Source organism: Apodemus sylvaticus, chromosome 20, assembly GCF_947179515.1.
Source record: "Apodemus sylvaticus chromosome 20, mApoSyl1.1, whole genome shotgun sequence".
In the NCBI taxonomy this organism is placed as follows: Eukaryota; Metazoa; Chordata; class Mammalia; order Rodentia; family Muridae; genus Apodemus; species Apodemus sylvaticus.
In genome coordinates, this window is record NC_067491.1 from 23,010,940 (window position 1) to 23,029,270 (window position 18,331).

General features: G+C 39.1%; 1 protein-coding gene across 33 annotated transcripts in view; it reads right to left on the reverse strand.

The window, feature by feature from the left end:
• The window catches only part of Osbpl8 (oxysterol binding protein like 8), a 209,546-nt gene that overhangs the window by 97,061 nt on the left and 94,154 nt on the right, over positions 1-18,331 (reverse strand). For 32 of the 33 annotated variants that reach the window (XM_052164856.1, XM_052164845.1, XM_052164844.1 and 29 more), the window contains 4 exons: positions 12,334-12,404; positions 5,935-6,012; positions 3,805-3,906; positions 1,485-1,688 (listed from right to left, as the gene is read on the reverse strand). In XM_052164856.1, the coding sequence (XP_052020816.1) occupies positions 1,485-1,688; positions 3,805-3,906; positions 5,935-6,012; positions 12,334-12,404 (455 nt within the window). The remainder of the gene's footprint in view (positions 1-1,484; positions 1,689-3,804; positions 3,907-5,934; positions 6,013-12,333; positions 12,405-18,331) is intronic. The other variant, XM_052164854.1, reaches the window with a different exon arrangement.

The following is an 18,331-nucleotide window of genomic DNA, read 5'->3' on the forward strand; positions in this document are numbered from 1 at the left end:
AAGTATTTTTAAAAGTTACTGGAAATATAGTTAAAATTAGTTATTTTATACTTAATATAGTTATTAACTGGAATATATAGTTATTAACTGGAATAATGTAACTTGAAATATAGTTAAAATTCTAGATAAAAAGAAATCAATTATATATACTTTATAATTAATTACTATTTGTTTTAAATACCGATTGCAAAAACCTTGACTTTTTATAAGCCAAGACAGAAAATAACTTCATAACTGTGGTTATTTGAAAACACACACACACACACACACACACACACACACACACAGGGAATACTGATAAGTGATTAGTACCACACCAAGGCTAAACTTGGGTGTCGGGCTGTCCCTACAACTAAGGTACACTAGGGCCTAAAATCAGACTACTTAGATTTTAATCTTGTTATTTACTAGAAAAACTACTAAAGTAATCACTTTAAGATTCAATCTTTTATGTATGTCAGGAGAAATCATATCCTTTGCATAAGGAGATGAGGAGGAAACAGATTCCATTCAAAATACCTATGGGTTAAATTCCATCCATATAGGTTGCTCATATAGTAAGAAAATCTAAAATTTACCATACTAATACAATTTTAATGTTAACAAGAATTTTCATCCTGTAGGTCTTACTAGGTGAGAGATATGATGCTTCTGAAAGTATAAATTAGGTAGGTGAACATTTAGTTATAACTAGCTAGTAAAAAAAAAATTGAATTCTAAAACAAAAATAACTGTAATCCTAAATTTATAATCTAGACTACTGTGATTACAAAGCCCACATCTTTTCCTAGACACATCACTATTGCCTGGTATGTAGTTAGTCCTTTATTCAAGGCGAACAACTTAAGCCTCTGACTAAAGCCATGAGCCACTGTGAGAACTTAAGCTTGTTGATCTGGCTAATGTCAACATCATCTGTGGTTTGGAGAATTCCTTGATCACAAATCAGAGAAAGCATTCTGTTTTCCTGCTTATTTCTGCTTTTATAGCATTCAGGGACCATACTGATACTTTTAGATATAAAACATCAGTGGTCTATCTTTACAGAAAGAGCAAACAGGACAGCTTCTGTTCCACGCATCCCAACACACATCCCCATCGTTACAAGGAAGGCCACAGAAAGTGGCAGTCTCTGTTTTAGATAACCACTCTGATGAAATTGCACAAAGATGCAATCAACGTTATATAACATTACAAAGAAGAATGAGGAACCACAATTAATAAAAAACATAAATTTAATCTTCAATGATAAAAGAGAAAAATAAGATTGAGGAAATTTTTCAGAAAAATTGTTTTAGGTCTTAAAGGCAAGAGAAAGGCTTTTTGGCACACATCCAATCAGACATAGAGACAGAAGGAAAATTAAAAACTATAGAGGACAGAAACAATATTGTGAGTTCTGGCCAAGTCAGAAGGCCTTCAAGACTTACCGTACATGTCCTCACTGTCACCTCTACCTTTTGCCTCAACAAGTGCTCACATACCTTCACTGCCCAAATAGACTGCTCCAAAGGATGGAAAAGCTTGAAACAAAAGCCATCCTTTTTTGATGGTCGTTCAATGATCTCACAAGCATTCAGAAGTACTGTTCCAACCCACTGACCATTTTTTTGTGTTTTATAGATCAGAAGCACCCCAGGTTTCAACACACACCACAGCTTGGTCCAGCTCTTTAGGGTACCACGAATCTACAAAAAGATAAGCTTATTTTAAATACTGATATCTGTTTCTCTTTCTAGACTACAGAATATTAGACTGGATAATGGCTATCAAGATGTTTTAATCTAAAGGTATATTGCATATATATTTACACTGAATACATCTTTAGTCAAAAGGCTACTTCATGGCAATGCACTGCAGACAAATGTTGAGCTGTCATGGCTCCTGATTCTAAGAAGCCTAGGTTTTTGTGGAACAGTAAACCAAAGTTTCAAATACATTAAGTAGAATCCCTAACCTCCTTGACCACTAAAGGGTCATTAAAATAAACTTCTATTATTAGTGAAATTATTCTTTTTGTAACAGTTGTTAAAACTGTAATTTTTGTGAATAAATGATTATTCTGTCTTTTTAACTTTGCTTTTCTGAATGCTGTTAGTACATCCAAGACTTCTCCTAAATATTTGGTAAACAACATGAAGAAGGAAGAACCTCTACCTAGTTCTTAAAATGTGCCCTTCTTAGATAACTGTTTCCAGTCATTACTTATATATGTGCTATATAAATGTCTAGGAGGAAGTCTTTAGTGTAGGCACATTACCTATTTTTTATGAAATATTCCTCACCTTAAGCTCTATTGCTGTCAATAGTTTTATCAGGTTTTTTCTATCACTTCCTATGCCTGCACTCATTAAAAAACTGTTGCTAGGCAATTCACTGGCTTAACAATGCTGAAGACGTTACCACTATTGTATTCAAATTACACGAATCTCTTCATGCTTAATTATTAAATATAGATGAATTGTAAATGTACATGAGCACAGGATAAATGACTGCATGACTCCTTAAGGAGCAATGTGGGCAGAACCCTAGTAATCCAAGATATAAAGAGAATGGGAGACTCTGAAGCCAGGAATAAAAAGAGAAAACCAGTCAAGCAAAGGTGCGCGCGTGTGCATATATGTGTGCATGTGTGTGTGTGTGTGTGTCAGATCTCTCTAAGTAAGATGGTAAATCAAGAGAAGCAAAGAAAAGACAGTTACTCTGACATAATATTCTTGCTCTTGGAGATGTAACAATAAAAAAGTGGGTGAGCTGTGAGAAATGAAGGTCTGGTTTAAAGGCAGGCAGCCGTAGTGTCATGTGGTGGTATACGCCTATATAATCTCAGCATGTGAGATGCTGAGGCTAGAGGGTGGCCATGAGCCCGAGGCTAGTCAGGGCTGCACAGCATGCCTTGTTCCAGAATAACAGAGTGGGTGGGGAGAGGAGGCACAGCCCATCCATCCACCCTGAGGCTGTCTGGGGACTTGCAAAGGGTAAGTTTGACTCTGGAAAAGAAACAAGTAGGATCTAGACCTACTATTCTCTCAAGAAGAAATAAAGTAAGCTGGAATTTGTTTTCAGCACAAAACTGAAGAAGACCCTTGCAGTATTTGAACTGTGTGCAACCATGATGAAGACTCATTGTAAAGGGAGACTTGTTTTTAATGTCTCTAGGAAACATTCAGTAGCAGTTCTGCTCACTCATTTACTTTCAAAGTCAGGAGTAAAGATTTCTGTAGCTGTCCGTCTGTCCGTCCATCTGGTAAGAATGGGAGAGGACTGAGTGAGGGTGAGGGGAGGAGACAGGAGAGCAGTGTGGACCTGCACTCGCGGCACAGCGCTTTTCGAGCAAAACCTTTTTAAATTTGTTTTTCAAGACAGGGTTTCAAGACAGGGTTTGTTTTTTGTTTTTCAAAATAGGGTTTCTCACTCTGTAGACGAAGCTAGCCTTGAACTCAGATTTGCTGGCTTTTGCCTCCCAAGGGCTGAGATTAAATGCATGTACCACTGCTACCTGGCTCAGGTACAACTTTTAAATCAACTCGTCTTTATTTAATAATACAAATTCCAATCTGCAATAATACCAAATGATAAAGAGTAATAAAATAATAAAATATTTTTATAACGGGTTATACTAAATAACATGGTTTTACTCTAATCAAAATGCCTTCACAGAACTGCTGTTCTGATGCTATTTGAGTTCCTTCTTGTAAGACTAGCACATAGAACATTAAACAGTTGTAAGCGTCTATTGTTTTGCCTCACGCTTTCCTGTCCCTAGGAGTAAGTGCTCAGGGAGAGCTCAGAGTGCAGCCCGACCTTCAGCCAGTCGGCCATGACGATGACAGAGGGGTCTGTGATGGTGCTCAGCAGCTCCTTCGTGGCTCTCTTCTTCTCTTCGCGGTAATTTTTCTTTTGTACCTAACATGACATTAAGAGGAAACAAAACACTTAGTACATGAAACAATTTCTGACAGTTCCAGCATTTTCAGATAAAAAACTAGCCAGGAGTTTTTGACAAGCAGGTTAGAATCTGGTTTCCATGACAACTGCATCCCTCTGTACTATGCTTTCAGATGCACACAGTCTATAGAAATGCAATTTCTGTGTTTTTAACACAAAAAATCTGCCCCCCTTTTTTTGAGAGTTTCTATGTCTGTCATGTTCTTTTAACTGTGCCACTAGATTCTTAGCATGAATAAAATATTGCTAGTGTTAGCAGTGAGTGAGTGCATCAGTGAACTGTTATTATTCTAAACTCAAACCAATAACATTACTTCATTTAATCACTACAATAGGCTTTTCAGGTAGAATTATTATCATTTGTTTTACATTCAAGAACACTGAGGCAGAGACAGTAACGTGCCCTGAGTCACACAGCTAGCAAAGTATGAAACAGGACCCAGCTGTGGACTGGCTTCCAAAGCCATGCTGAGAATCACCAGGCTGGGTCCCAGTGCATACTCTTACTGGTAGAAATCTTCTTAGCTACTAGCTTCTGATTATCATGAGCAATGGTGCAATTTCTCCCAAATGGACATTGTGCCCTTTTTTCTTACTAAAATCCAAGCCAGAAACTAAGAAACTAAGAGATCAACTTTTTCAAAAGATTAAATTACTTTCGTAGGTAAATTACTTCTTTGAAATAACCCAAGAAAGCAAAAATGAACTAATAGTTCTATTACTGTTTTGTTATTTGTATGGAGAAAGAGTAATAAATTGAATTAAGATTATATACACATAATAAAGTTTAACTGTTCATTGCATCCAACACCTAAGACTTATTGCCATTTTATTTTGGGAGGTTTTTATCTATTTTTATTTTGTGTGTGTCTGCCCATCGCATACATGCAGTGTCATGGAAGCATGAGAAGCCAGCAGCTCCCCTGGAACTGGAGCTACAGAGGGTTGCTGGCTGCCATGTCCTCTGAAGAGCAGCCTCTGAACAGCTTTACTCTGCGACGGCCAGCGCACACAGGCCCAAACCTAGTAGAGAGCAGGTGTTCTTTAAGCTCCAAGTTCTATGGCATTCAGGAAGGTAGTCTCCACACTACACATTTCTTAAGAAAAAAGTTAGAAATCTGGGCTCAGATTCTAACTGTCTCAGATTCTTTCACTGTCTCAAAGTTTAAAACATGAAACAGGCCAAACAAACATATATATTCCATTGGCCTGAAAATTAGCAAACTAACTTAAGTGGATGCCAGGAATGTCCACTGGGTGTTCCACTGGGTGTCCCTTCTCTGCTCTGTTAAAGCTGTGAAGAAGCTGTGAAGAAAGCTACCTCCTCCCGAGCCTGTGCTATGAGGAGCTGTGGCCTAATAAAGCAGCCTGCTCTGGCACAGCCATCAAGAACTCTTATCGGCTGTCCTAACAGCAGCATAAATAGATGAACGCTTTGCATGTGTTTGCCTCTGCAGCCTCCTGGAGGCTTTCCCTCTCCCTCTAGGATGATACACATGCATTTTTCATATTAGCCCATTTTCAAAAGCACATGCAAAGTACAATGTCAGAAGATCAACAACTTTGCTGTAAGACTGGCTCCTAGTGACACCAGAAGCTATGTCCATAAAGTTCCACCAACATGACCACCTAAACATGAGGACACCACGAATGGGCACGCCAAAGGAAAACCCACAAGGCCCCAGCTCCACACAAAGAACTATATGCTACTGAGGAAATCTGGGATGAGGAGACGTGGCCTTCCTCGGGTCACCAATTGGGTATTCAGTGCTAACGGTCAACCTTGAAAACACACATACAGGCAACGTATGGACTGAGGAGGCTATATTTAGGAATATACATACATGCATGCAATAACAATTAACAAAAGAAGAGGCCATGAATTTAAGGAGAGCAGGGAGGGATATGTTAGCTTAGAGGGGAGAAAGAGAAAGGAGAAATGTAATTATAATACTTAAAAAAATTAAAATAATTATAGAAACTAACCTTAAGAGACTCTTTCTTAGTGAGCTTACTTGAAGTTGAACTGTCCTTTTCTGAGCCATTATAAAGTTTAGATTCAGACTGAGATGAAAATAAGAAGATAATTAAAACTTACATTTATTTTACATACCACATAAAACGTATCATTATCTTTCTTACACTCTTCCCATTTGCTGCTATTATTTAAGCAAATGAGGATTTTAATGTAAAGTTTCCCCACATGGTATTTGTATTTTCACATGTATGTACATACACTCAAAAATTAATCTGCAATGTGAGTTTAATATTTCTAAATTTTATATTGCATTTCTCAGGACATTGCTTAGAAAATATACAATTGTCCAGTTATTCTTAGTGTAAAAATTGCCAACACAGTGTTAAAATGACCAAATATGCTGTAAAAAGATAGGATGTTAAACTGACACACAGACTACCCACTACCTCAATCCCTCCATCTTCAAAAATTCAGGCAAAGCCACTTCAATTGTGGAGTAGTTCAACACTGTAAGTACTCCCAGGAGCTAGTTCTTCCTGCCTCTCCAGGGTACTAAACTGTGATTAATGACAAAACATGTTTTTGTTTTTTAGTTTATAGTTAAGAGTCTTCATGAAACCTTAAAAATTGAGCAACACATGTTCCTGTATTTACTTTACATGTCAAAAGAGGCTCAGAGAGGTATATTTCCCTCTTCAATCGTTAACATAGAAGTGACTAAAACCAAGGTCTCCTGATGCAGTGCCCACCATCTTTCTTCCATTAGGGTACAAAGCATACGTTTGAGAGCTATCTCTACAAATCTTAGAACAGTATCAGCCTACTCCCTCAGTGTCCTACAACTTTCCATTTCTACCATTGTCAGACACAGGACAGCACACTAGCATTCTTAGTAATACTCTGTGTATACATGGAACTTGATCCAAATGGTAGCTTCCAAGTGTTAAACAGCTGCACGGGCATAGAGCATCAGCTTTAACCAAGGATCCGTCACTCAATTTTATGACCCATGGTGGCAGCACCATAGTCATTCACTGGTGATAAGACAGCCAGGGTACCAGCCGAAGAAAAGAAATGAGCTAAACATTTTTGATCAACCAACAAAATGAAAATGTCATTGAAGCTTATTTATCTTGTTTATGCTAAAAATACTCCTGGTGGCTGGCACGAAATACCTTTACATAAACGGGGCATAGATGAGGTTATGATGATGATAGCTAACTGACAGGAAACTAGCTGAAATTATTTTCAATGCAGAAAATAGAGCTCAGCCTACTTAAACTTTTAAGTTGCTGACTTAAGTGGCTTGAAATACCACATTGCTTGTTCTCAAGATGACGGCATGAACTGTGATGCCAAAACTATTTTTCAAATCACTCCTGCTATACAGCTATTTGTTTCCCTAAAACAGATAGCTCTGAGACTTAGCCCCAAAAGAAGACACAGCTGCTTTCAAAGGAATGCAATGCATTACAACTGTCACAGACCTCTGCTTCCTACAAACAGGAAGAGCACACATTAGATACTTCTGTCTGACGAAGAAAAGCACTCATGCTGTTAGCATGAATGTTGATGAAATCAATGGCTGGGTCCTACTTACCAAGGACCATGTTAAGCACTGGGTATGCATCACCTTTACGAGTAAGGAATCTATACCTATAGATTAAGTAACTTTCCAAAATAACACAGACAGCAAATAGAGAATCAGAATTTTGTACCTTGGCCTAATACTGAGTTTCGTGGTTTTGGTAATCTCACTTTATTGGTTTATTGCTTTTGAAAGCTCTTCATACAGTGTAGCAACCAGAATCAGACGTGAAAGTTTTTCTATTAATAAAATACTTCCCCAACAAGGCCAAGTGACAATGTCTGGTTTGGCTACTCTAGGATTCCACTGTCATGAATAGGCAAGCGAGAAGCATGTCCTGTGAGGCTGCTAAGTCAGGACACAGACGCCCGCAGCAGCTTTGAGCAGACCGTGCAGTCTACTGGGATACGACACTAAGTCAGTAACCAGGTTCTATGACCCAAACAGCGCTGCCTCGCCTTTCTGAACCAGCACTTTCTTCTTCTTAAACTATGGTAATGGGGTTGAACATTCGGCCTCTCGCATGTTACAAACACTCTATCACTGTAGCAGTGCTCTAGCGTGGAGTTAGTTCTACAACCCCTTTTTTCCTTTTGAAGTTCTGAGAAAGGGTTTTTCTAAGCTGCCCGGTTTGGCTTTGAACTTACAATCCTGCCTCAGTCTCTTAAGCAGCTGAAATTCCAGGCATGCCCCAGAAGGCTTGACTCTGAATTAACATATTTTTAACAGACCAAAACATATGAACCATCTTTGTTGAAGCTATTTCATGACAATAAACTTTTTTGTCCTTCGTAAACATGACTGCTCACTATCTTAACACTGACTACAAGGCTTTTACTAGAAAGGGCTTCTTTTAGACTGCTGAGTCCCACCCCCCAGCACCCCACCCCCAGCCCAGACACACACACTTAAGTATTATGGTCTTTCAGGCAATGTGATTTTAAGAAGTTATTCCTCCCTTAGGTTTTAATGTCCTTGTTGGTAAGGTATGCTAATTTTCTACTAACTCACAGGGTTGTTCGGGGTTAAACGAGGTAACCCACATAACGTGTTTAACATAATACTTGGTATATGCTGTGACTCAGGTTTCTAATTATATTCTAAATTGCAAATGTAGTACAAATCTGCCTTTCAGAATAAGGCATTAGGTATCAAATTTCTTCTGATTTCCTTTAGAAACTATTAAACGCTACATTTATATAAAAAAACAGCAATTAAGAAGTTACTCTGATTACAAAGATACTTTGGGCTGGAAAGGAACTTACTGAGGGAAGCATATTGTTTTTTAAAAAACAAGTAGTAATAACTTACAAACATGTAGGTATGTACACAAATGTTGGAGGATCAAGTTACAGGATCTATATTCCAGAAACCCCTTATCCTAGCAATTCCATTTATCTTACTACACAAATTACTCATACTGGCCATTCTTGTCATGAAGATAATTAAACTTCATTTTAAAAATGTTGTTTGGGGATGGAGAAGTGTCTTGGTCTTTGAGAGCACTGACTGCTGTTCCAGAGAACCAGAGCTCAATTCCCAGAAACCATATGGTGGCTCACAACTTGTCTATAACTCTACTTCTTCTGGGACCCAAAGCCCTCTTATGGCTTCTTTGGGTACCACACATGTGGTATACAGATATACATGCAGGCAAATCACCTATACACATAAAAATAAAATCAATTTTAAAATTTAAATTTGTTGCCCAAATTACTTAAATAAGAATTTGCAAATTATACATTAAAATATTTAGGAACAAACTAGTTACTTGGGTTCTCTTGAAAAATGGCCAAATGAGTGTAATAATACTAACACTAAAAGTTTACCATATTAAGAGTTATTTACTACAGTTTTTGTTTGTTTGTCCAGGACATGGTCACAAGTAGTCCAGACTGCCCTCCATTTCACTACATTTGAGTTGTTTGACATGGGAGCCACCAGCCATTTGTAGTTACTTAGCAGCTGAGGTGTACCTAGCTGAATGAAGACCCATTTAATTTTAAAAATCTACACAGCAAATCCTCCCATTTATAAAAATCATAGTTGTAACAAGGCCCACTTCTGACTCAGCTGGTGTCCATCAGGCCTGCAGAGCTCATCTCCTTGCCGTCTCCAGATCTCTCAAGGTATGCACAGGCGGCACATGGCTTTGTGCTCATGTTTATTAAAGCTTCTGCACAGGAATATTGTTAAACTACATTTTCCACAATTCCTGTACCAAGTGCTTAAAAACAAGCCTTAAAAAAAAATTCTACTGTATTTGTAGCTATGATTAGGATACAATTTTTTTTTTTTGGCTCTGTATAATGACCAGCAGAGCTCAGCACACACTGCTCTAAAATGCAGCATCTCAGCAAATACTTATTTTAAGACGAAGGAAGCCAAGAGAAAAGTGCAGAAGGAAGAAGTCATTCTGACTGCACCTTATCTGTCTCCCTGGAACAGGCCACAAACGAATATGTAATTTTAGGCGGGAAGGGTCTAATGACACACAGACACCAAGAAGGATTTCAACAAAAAGGCCTGACTTCTGCCCGCCCTTAGTCATCCCAGAAAGACTCTCAACTGAAGAATTGCCTCCATCAGACTGGCGTGTGGGCATTTTCTTGATTAATGATTGATGTGGGCGAGCCCAGTCTGCTGTGGGCGGTGCTACACCTGGGCTGGGGTCCAGGGTGGTATAATAAAGCAAGCCGACTATGCAAGCTAGTAAGCAGCATTTTTTCCCCGTGGTCTCTTCTTCAGTTCTTGCCTTCAGGTTCTTAATTAAGTTCCTGCCCTGACTTCCCTCAGTGGACTGTGGCATGAAGTCTAAGCTCTCCTCCCAGAGCTGGTTTGGTCAGTATTTTATCACAGCAATAGAAAGCAAAGCAGAGCCCCCTCTAGTGTTTTTAAGGAGCTAACTCACTGGATGAGGAGCATGCCACTGGATGAGATCTCCAGCCCCTTTATTATCCTTTGTGCTCAATCAGACTTGTCCTCTTCATCAAACCAAAACAGAAAAAAATCTAAGTTTCCTTATTTGTTTCTTGGGGCAGGGGAGGGGGTGTATTCATTTCTGAAGGCTCCAACATTATGTGACATTACATTAAATAACTGTATATTTTTGTCTTGTTGATATGACTTTTATTACAGGGGACTCAGCTATGAACCTTGCAATGAATTTAAAAAAAATACATTTTCCCACGTATATGACTAAACATTCCCTCGTGCATGTTATATAAATACAGTGCACTGGGGTTGGAAGACGACTCATTTGGGAAGCATAAAGTCCTTGGTTAGATTCCCAGAACCCACACAAAAAGGGTGTGTGTGTGGTCCTGTGTGTGGTCCTCTAACGCTGAAGAGGGGGAGCAGATGCTCTGTGTTCGCTGTAGCTAGTCTCACCTACTTGGTGAATTCCAGGCCAAGGAGAGACCCTGTATATTAGAGAAAAGACAGGTAGTACCTAAGGAAAAACAATCAAGGTTGTCCTCTGCCCCCAGATGCCTACATGTACCTGCACACACATGTCCATTAAATAAATGTGCTGTGAAACTTTCATCCTAAACATACACCTCGGTGTTACAAATATTCTTATCGTTAACTATATATAGTATGTACACAACAGGCATCAAAACATGCTATGCAATCCTCTCAACTATTCCTAAGAAAAGGAGCAAACAATATATGGTAGGATGAACAAAGCCTACTGCTACAGGTAGCAGAGAGTTCACCAAGTTAAGAAATTGGTTTCTGGGGCTGGAGAGATGACTTTGTGGTTAAAAGCACTGACTGCCCTTCCAGAGGTCCTGAGTTCAATTCCCAGCAACCACATGGTGACTCACTACTATCTAATGGGATCCAATACCCTCTTCTGGAGTGTCTAAAGACAGCTACAGTGTCCTCATACACATTAAATCAATCAATCAATCAATCAATCAATCTTTTTTAAAAAGCAAGAAAGAAATAAGATTTCTTTCAAACCATTAAGTCGATTCCAAAACCCTTTAAGAAGCTGTCATCACTGTTACTAAATCTTATCAGAAAAAAAGTTGGAAGTCAAATCCCTGGACAAATTTTGAAAACTTATTTAACTTTTATCAATCTACAGAGTGCCACTACATCACTATAGTGGTGCTTTAAAAATACTTAGAATAATCATGTCCTATTTTAATTACAGGATGCTACTGCAAAGATCTTTGTTCCTTATCTGTCAAATGTATATGAAGAGGTAGTTTTTGGTAGTGTCATGTGATGCATACTCTTGAGGTGTTTTACTGAGGCAAACCCCATGATCCTAACAAACAGAGATTAGAATGGCCCCCAAAGAACTACCTCTGAACAGGCTCACATCCTTTTGTCCTATTTACCATCTTTTCTCCCCTACCTTTGGATGGTGGGCTAAGAATGGGGTGGGGGGATCAAATTGTTTGAGAACCCTTATTAAAAGTAGGCTTTAAGAAATATAAGCTTACATTTATATTTTGACCATTATATAAATAAATCTAAAATACTTAAAAATGTCTTGTTAAAAACATGAAGCCTGAAACACCTCTGTGAGGAGCTCTCAGATTTCAGCTTGAGAAGTTCTGCTGCAGCCCACACACCATAGCCAGTGTCACTCTGAAGAGAGCGATGGTTGCCAATCAGTACACCCCAAGTACTCCACAGTACCCCAGTCAGTCATAGACCTTTATACTTTTCATATGTACTACATGGTTTAAAAATACCAACATAAAAATCCCTATGAACACTACAGGATTTCAGCTCAGTGCCTTCATTTTAAATGTCAGAAAAGTAACCTTTCGCATACTGAGAACAACAATACGCCTACCTTGCTCTTTGACATTGAGAGTGAAGAATCATCTTTATTTTGAGAAATGTCTTCTTTTCCTCTTTCAAAACCTTTGGGGGAAATAGGAATATTGGGTTATTACAATATTGAATATACAGTCACTGATGTTAAAAAGCAGACATGAGCCACTCACTTTAGAGTCGCTTGCTGGTTACTTGTGCTCATACAGTTCAAACTACTGTGGCTCACATTCACCTCACTGCATTTCATTCAGATTACTGTGGAGCCTTACAACACTCAGCCCTAGCACAAGTGTCTCCCGAGAAGCTTCATCCGACAGCTGATGGAAACAGATGCAGACACCCACAGCCGAACATTAGGCAGAGCTCCAGGAGTCTTGTGGATGAGAGGGGGGATGGATTGAGGGAACCAGAGGGGTCAAGGACCCACAAAAAGACCTACAGAGTCAACTACCCTGGGCCCATGGAGACTCTCAGAGATTGATCACCAACCAAAGAGCATTCAGGGGCTGGACCTGGGCCCCCTAATAAGAGGAGCAGGGCTGACTCTGAGTCTGGTGCCTGTCTTTGGATCCCTTTCCCCTTGCTAGTCTGCCTTGACTGGCCTACTGGGAGAAGACGAGCCCCTTAGTCCTGTTGTGACTTAATGTGCCAGGGTGGGCTGGTAACCATGAGAGGATTCCCCTTCTCTCAGGAGAATCAGAAGAGTTTAAGGGGAAAGAGTGGCTGGAATCAGGATGTAAAGTAAATAAAGTAATGAAGAAAAATAACTACGGTAAAACCAAACTAGATTCTGTAGGTTTTTGTTTTAACTTGGAGAGATGGCTCAAGGGTTAAGAACACTTGCTGTTCTTCCAAAGGGCCTAAGAACTTTCATCAGGAAATTCAGAGATCCTTCTGGCCTCACACTTGCATACACATGGTATTCACCAACACAATCGACCACGTGGATGCATTAATAGAACAAACTTAGGAAGGGGTGGATCTGGGAAGAGTTGGGGGCTGGAGGGTAAGGATGCTCACATGACAGAACTATTCTGCATGCATTGTGGAATTCTCAAATAACAAAGAGAACAGCAGTCACAAGTCCCCAGTCCACCAAGGGCAACCCAAATACTATTCTGTGTGCTACTTGAACAATTCATATGATGTCATCCTCTTAGAGCTTTTTTGCTAAGCTCTGGTGTAGCCAAGGCTTGCCTTGGACTCAACACAGAGCTAAGAAAGAACTTGAGCTTCTGACTCCCTTTGCACCCCCTTTCTGAGCGCCAAGCTCACACAGGCTTGTACTACTTCCCCAGTGTGTCCAGTTATGGAGCACATTCATCGCCACACACACGCTAGGAATGTCCTCTGCAAATCAACATAGACCCCAGCACGCCAGCGAGCGCATTTCTGACCTGAAAGGACCATCCAGAGAGCTTTTCTCTCTCACCGTCAGCTAGAACGATACCTAGACTGTACAGGGGCGCTGAGGCTCTGAACTCAGACCCTCATGTTTTCATAGAATACACTGTCCACGGAGCCATGCCCCAGCCCTACAGCAAACAGTAAAAATCGCAATCTACAACATCCCAAATGTTCATGAACCTAGGTTATAGATGACTTGTCAAACCAAATAAATGAATTCCATTTTGAACTTGCAAATCATATAATTAGCTTCATATCATAGTATATGATTAACCTCAAATTATTTTTAATTTTATTTATAAATGGGTGAGGTTAAATGCTTTCTAAAATATGCAAATTTGACCAAATTCCTTAAATGTTAACTAAAATTTTTAAAAACCAGATGATCAACATAAAACATTCAGAACATATAAAAAACCACTTCTCCAAAAGCTCTAAAATAAAAGATTTTCCAAACTGCAGACTGGACTTCCAAGGGAAATTACAAAGCAGTAATAAAAAAATTGTTGCTAGTGTTTACTCTAGATCTTCTCATGAGACTGAATACATATGAATTCCCAAAGGTACAAAATAATCTTTTTAAAAAAAATCTGCCATAAAAGTTTAATAATTAGGACCTTTTCTTTAAAACTTTTGGCATGAAAAGTATACTTATTAGGACCTTTGGGTCTTTGTCAAAAGTATTTAGTAGTGGTCAAGTATGGTGGTGCCTACTCTTAATCTCAGCACTTGGGGAACACAAGCTAGGGGATCTCTCTGCGTTTGAGGACAGCCTAGTCTACAGAGCAAGTTCCAGGTCACCAGGACAACCTAAGGAGAACCTGTCCAGGCCACTGCTTCCTCCTGTTTGTCAGAAAAGGCTACTGTTTAGAGAGGAGGCAAGGACTCCACCAGAGAAAGGTGACGGTGCCACCGCTGCCGACGGTGAAGGCAGGAGAACGGCTGAGAACACACAGAGTGGGATCCAGGCTGTGGAGGTCAGAGAAGCAATTCACCCCGGGCTGCCACTCCGCCACAGGGGAGACCTGAGGCTGGGCAGTCTGAAGAGTGCCACGGTACTCTCTACATCAAAATGCACGGGTGCCTTTCCAAATTGTTCTCACCAAAGCTAACACAGAAGAATTCCCTAGTGATAGTCCAACCAAAACACGAATCACACACAGGTAACTTGGACCCCTATGGTATCCTTTGGCGTTAAAGTTTTCATATTTGGAATAGTCATAGGCTCACAATAATTCTACTGAAGAGAACTCTTCTGTCAGGTAATTATAAATCCATGTCAAGTTTGTTTACTTCTAGGGACTTTAGTTTCTTGTCTAAATAAATTTTATATTAGAAAATTCTTAGCAGAGTTTCTCCTACTGAAACAGGTCTTGGTTCTGAGTAAAGGCAGCGTTGTAAAGAACAAGTGCTGGCATGACTGCCCACTGCGCTCCAGGAGCAGACTGGGCTGTGAACCACTCTTACGTAGATATGACACCAAACATTTCATGGTGTTTTGGTCTCTTAAAACTTACTTATAAGCCGGGCGGTGGTGGCGCACGCCTGTAATCCCAGCACTCTGGGAGGCAGAGGTAGGTGGATTTCTGAGTTCGAGGCCAGCCTGGTCTACAGAGTGAGTTCCAGGACAGCCAGGGCTACACAGAGAAACCCTGTGTCGAAAAAACCAAAAACAAAAAAACCAAAACAAAAACAAACAAACAAAAAAACTTGCTTATATTGCTACAAATGCAGGTTTACCTAACAGCCATATGCTGACTAAACAAGAACTATAAAATCGCTTGGAAAAACGATGTTGAGGGTCCGAAAGGTGGGTGAGGAGGTAACAGTGCTTGCCAGCCACGGATCATGACAACCTAGGTACAATCTCTAGGACCTAAGTAGTGGAAAGAATCAAATCCTGCAAGTTGTTCTCTGACCTGGCCATGCTTGCGTTCTCTCTCTCTCTCTCTCTCTCTCTCTCTCTCTCTCTCTATCTCTCTCTATCTCTCTCTCTCTCTCCCTCCCTCCCTCCCTCCCTCCCTCCCTCTCCCCCCTCCCCCCACACACTAGTTGTAATTTTAAAATTTTTTACTATTTATCTGTGGGTATTTTGCTTGTATTTATTTATGTATGTGTACCACATGCAAACCTGGTACTTGTGGAGTCCAGAAGAGGGTGTCTGATACCCTGAAAATGGAGATACAGGCATTGTTAGCCACCATGTGGGTACTGGGAATGAAACCTGTGTCCTGTGAAGGTTCAGTCAGTGCTCTTAACCACTGAGCCATCTCTCTGGGCCTGAATAATTGTTTGTTTGCTTTTTTTTTTTTTTTTAAAGAAGTAAAACACTACTTTTAAAAGCCTGAAGTAAAGCTTTTAGTCTTTTATAGGTGATTTCTTTGCTAAGGGTTTCCCACAATTCTTAGGTAGCATTCTAGAAACAAGTACAATGGCCACAGCTGTAAATAAGAGCTGAGATCTGGAGATATAATTAGAACCAAACTAAACTAACATACTGTATCCCGAGGTTGTTATGAACAGCAAGGGTGGAGCTCTAAGCTACTGCTCATTATCAGCAAAACAATGCATTTCTTGGTAGAAGGGTGTGGTAACGAAAGATAGAGATGGAGGCAGAAACAGATAAAATTTCCTATAAAAATTAAAAATAAAAATGTAACTCATGTGTAAGATAAAGTTATTAAATATCACTAGTGTAGAATTAATTCTCCTCTAATGCTACTAGATGAAAGCAAATGCATCTAAGATAATTTTTCTGGACAATAAAATATCTCAAAAGACATCAGAAGCCCATTTCTTTTTACCTTTAACTTAAATACATAACAAAAGCCCTTCCTCTGGGGAACCTGATTCTACAGCTTGGCTGGTAAGGCTGATACTCTGAAGAGCTTTTATCACACAACACAGAAGAATCCCTACAAGATTTCTCTTCGGGTAGAATGGAGAGACACAGCAAATCATTTATGCCTTTGACAAAATAAACTCACAATGATGCCTTCAATTTCTAAGTAAGTCTAAATCTGCTTTTACATTGAGACAGTAAAGTTTCTATTGTTCACCAAGGTCACTGATTACTCCTCACTTCTGAGCAGATCTTTGGTGTAAAGGTCCACAAACAGCATGTGCGAACATACCTAGCAGCGGCTTAGAGCAGCCAGGAGATAAACACAAAGCGGAACCAAGTCTCATTACCCAAAAGCAAAGGCTGCAATAGCAGTATTTACATAGTGTAGTTTAAAGTCACTTCTGAATAAGGACACACTAAAATTTACACTGCTTAGGACATAAACGAAGCATGATCGGAACCACACCATGTTAAGAAGACAACACAGATTAAATACTATTCAAAGCTTATGCTACTTAGGTATAGCTTAGAACCACGGGTTGTTTTTTTTTTTTTTTTTTAAAAAAAAAAAAACATTGTTAGAAAGGAATCTGAAATTAGTGAACTTAAAATAATTTATTTAATGCTTAGGTATCTCAAAACCATGCTTTATTGTCATCGTGGTTATTCACAAAGACCCAAAAAGGAGAGGGGTAAAACAGAAACTCTACTTCAAATTCAAAAAAAATGTAAATGTCAATATATATGTAGATTTTAGTTAATATTAAAATGAATAACTAAGAATTTGTCTCAATAAATTGTTTTCAAATAAAAGTTCAAGTTGTCTACATCTTATTGACCAATCTTTTAATGCCTAAATGATAGCTTTTAGGTATCCAATTTTATTTAATAAATATTACACTGAATATAACAAATCATTTTCTTAGCAAAAATTAACTCCACATGAGTAAACCTAGCAAAAAATATATACCTAGAAAACTTTACTTTGGTCAAGAATTAAAAGACTGTAAGATTAGCACATGTTAAACATTAATTAAAATGACTACAGAAATGACTAATTATTCATGTTAAATGTCTGGGTTCCATCTGCTAATACCTCTGTCAATACCATTTCTTTACAGGAATATATATATTATATATCAAATTTGGAAATGCTTTAATTGTCATCAAGGGTCATATATTTCCTGCTACATTTAAATCAAAATGCACATGATAAAAAAAATCAAGATTCCTATTTTATTGACACATTAGCTCTCAAGTTTTAGCTGAAGAGACTATTACAAGAAAATGAGGGAGAGCCCAGCCACAGATAGGCAGCTACTGACAGCTAAGCTTTCACAACAGAATTGTTTAAATGAAACCTAACGCTAAGATTTTATAATCCCTGTGTTATTTTCATTAAGAAAATGTAAGAAATTAAGGCAAGAACGCAAGATTAAACAAACCAACCTTGTAGGGAAGGAGAAAGTTCATTGTACCCTCCAAACGAAGCATTCCGGACAAGCTTTCGGCCATCAATCCGCGGAGGGAATAAGCCAGACGACACCCCAGTACATGAAGAAAATCTACGATGCTGTGAGCGCTCTTCTTTCATGGTTTAGAAGGTCTGTTTAATATATATGCTCACCCAGAAGGCTAATTAGCCCGGTGTGGCAAAGGCAGGCTTTGCTCTCACATCCACATGTAGCAAACAAAGGACACACACATTTAACAGCCAAGGAGGACCAGAGACTGTCAAATCAGCAATAAACAGAGAGACTGA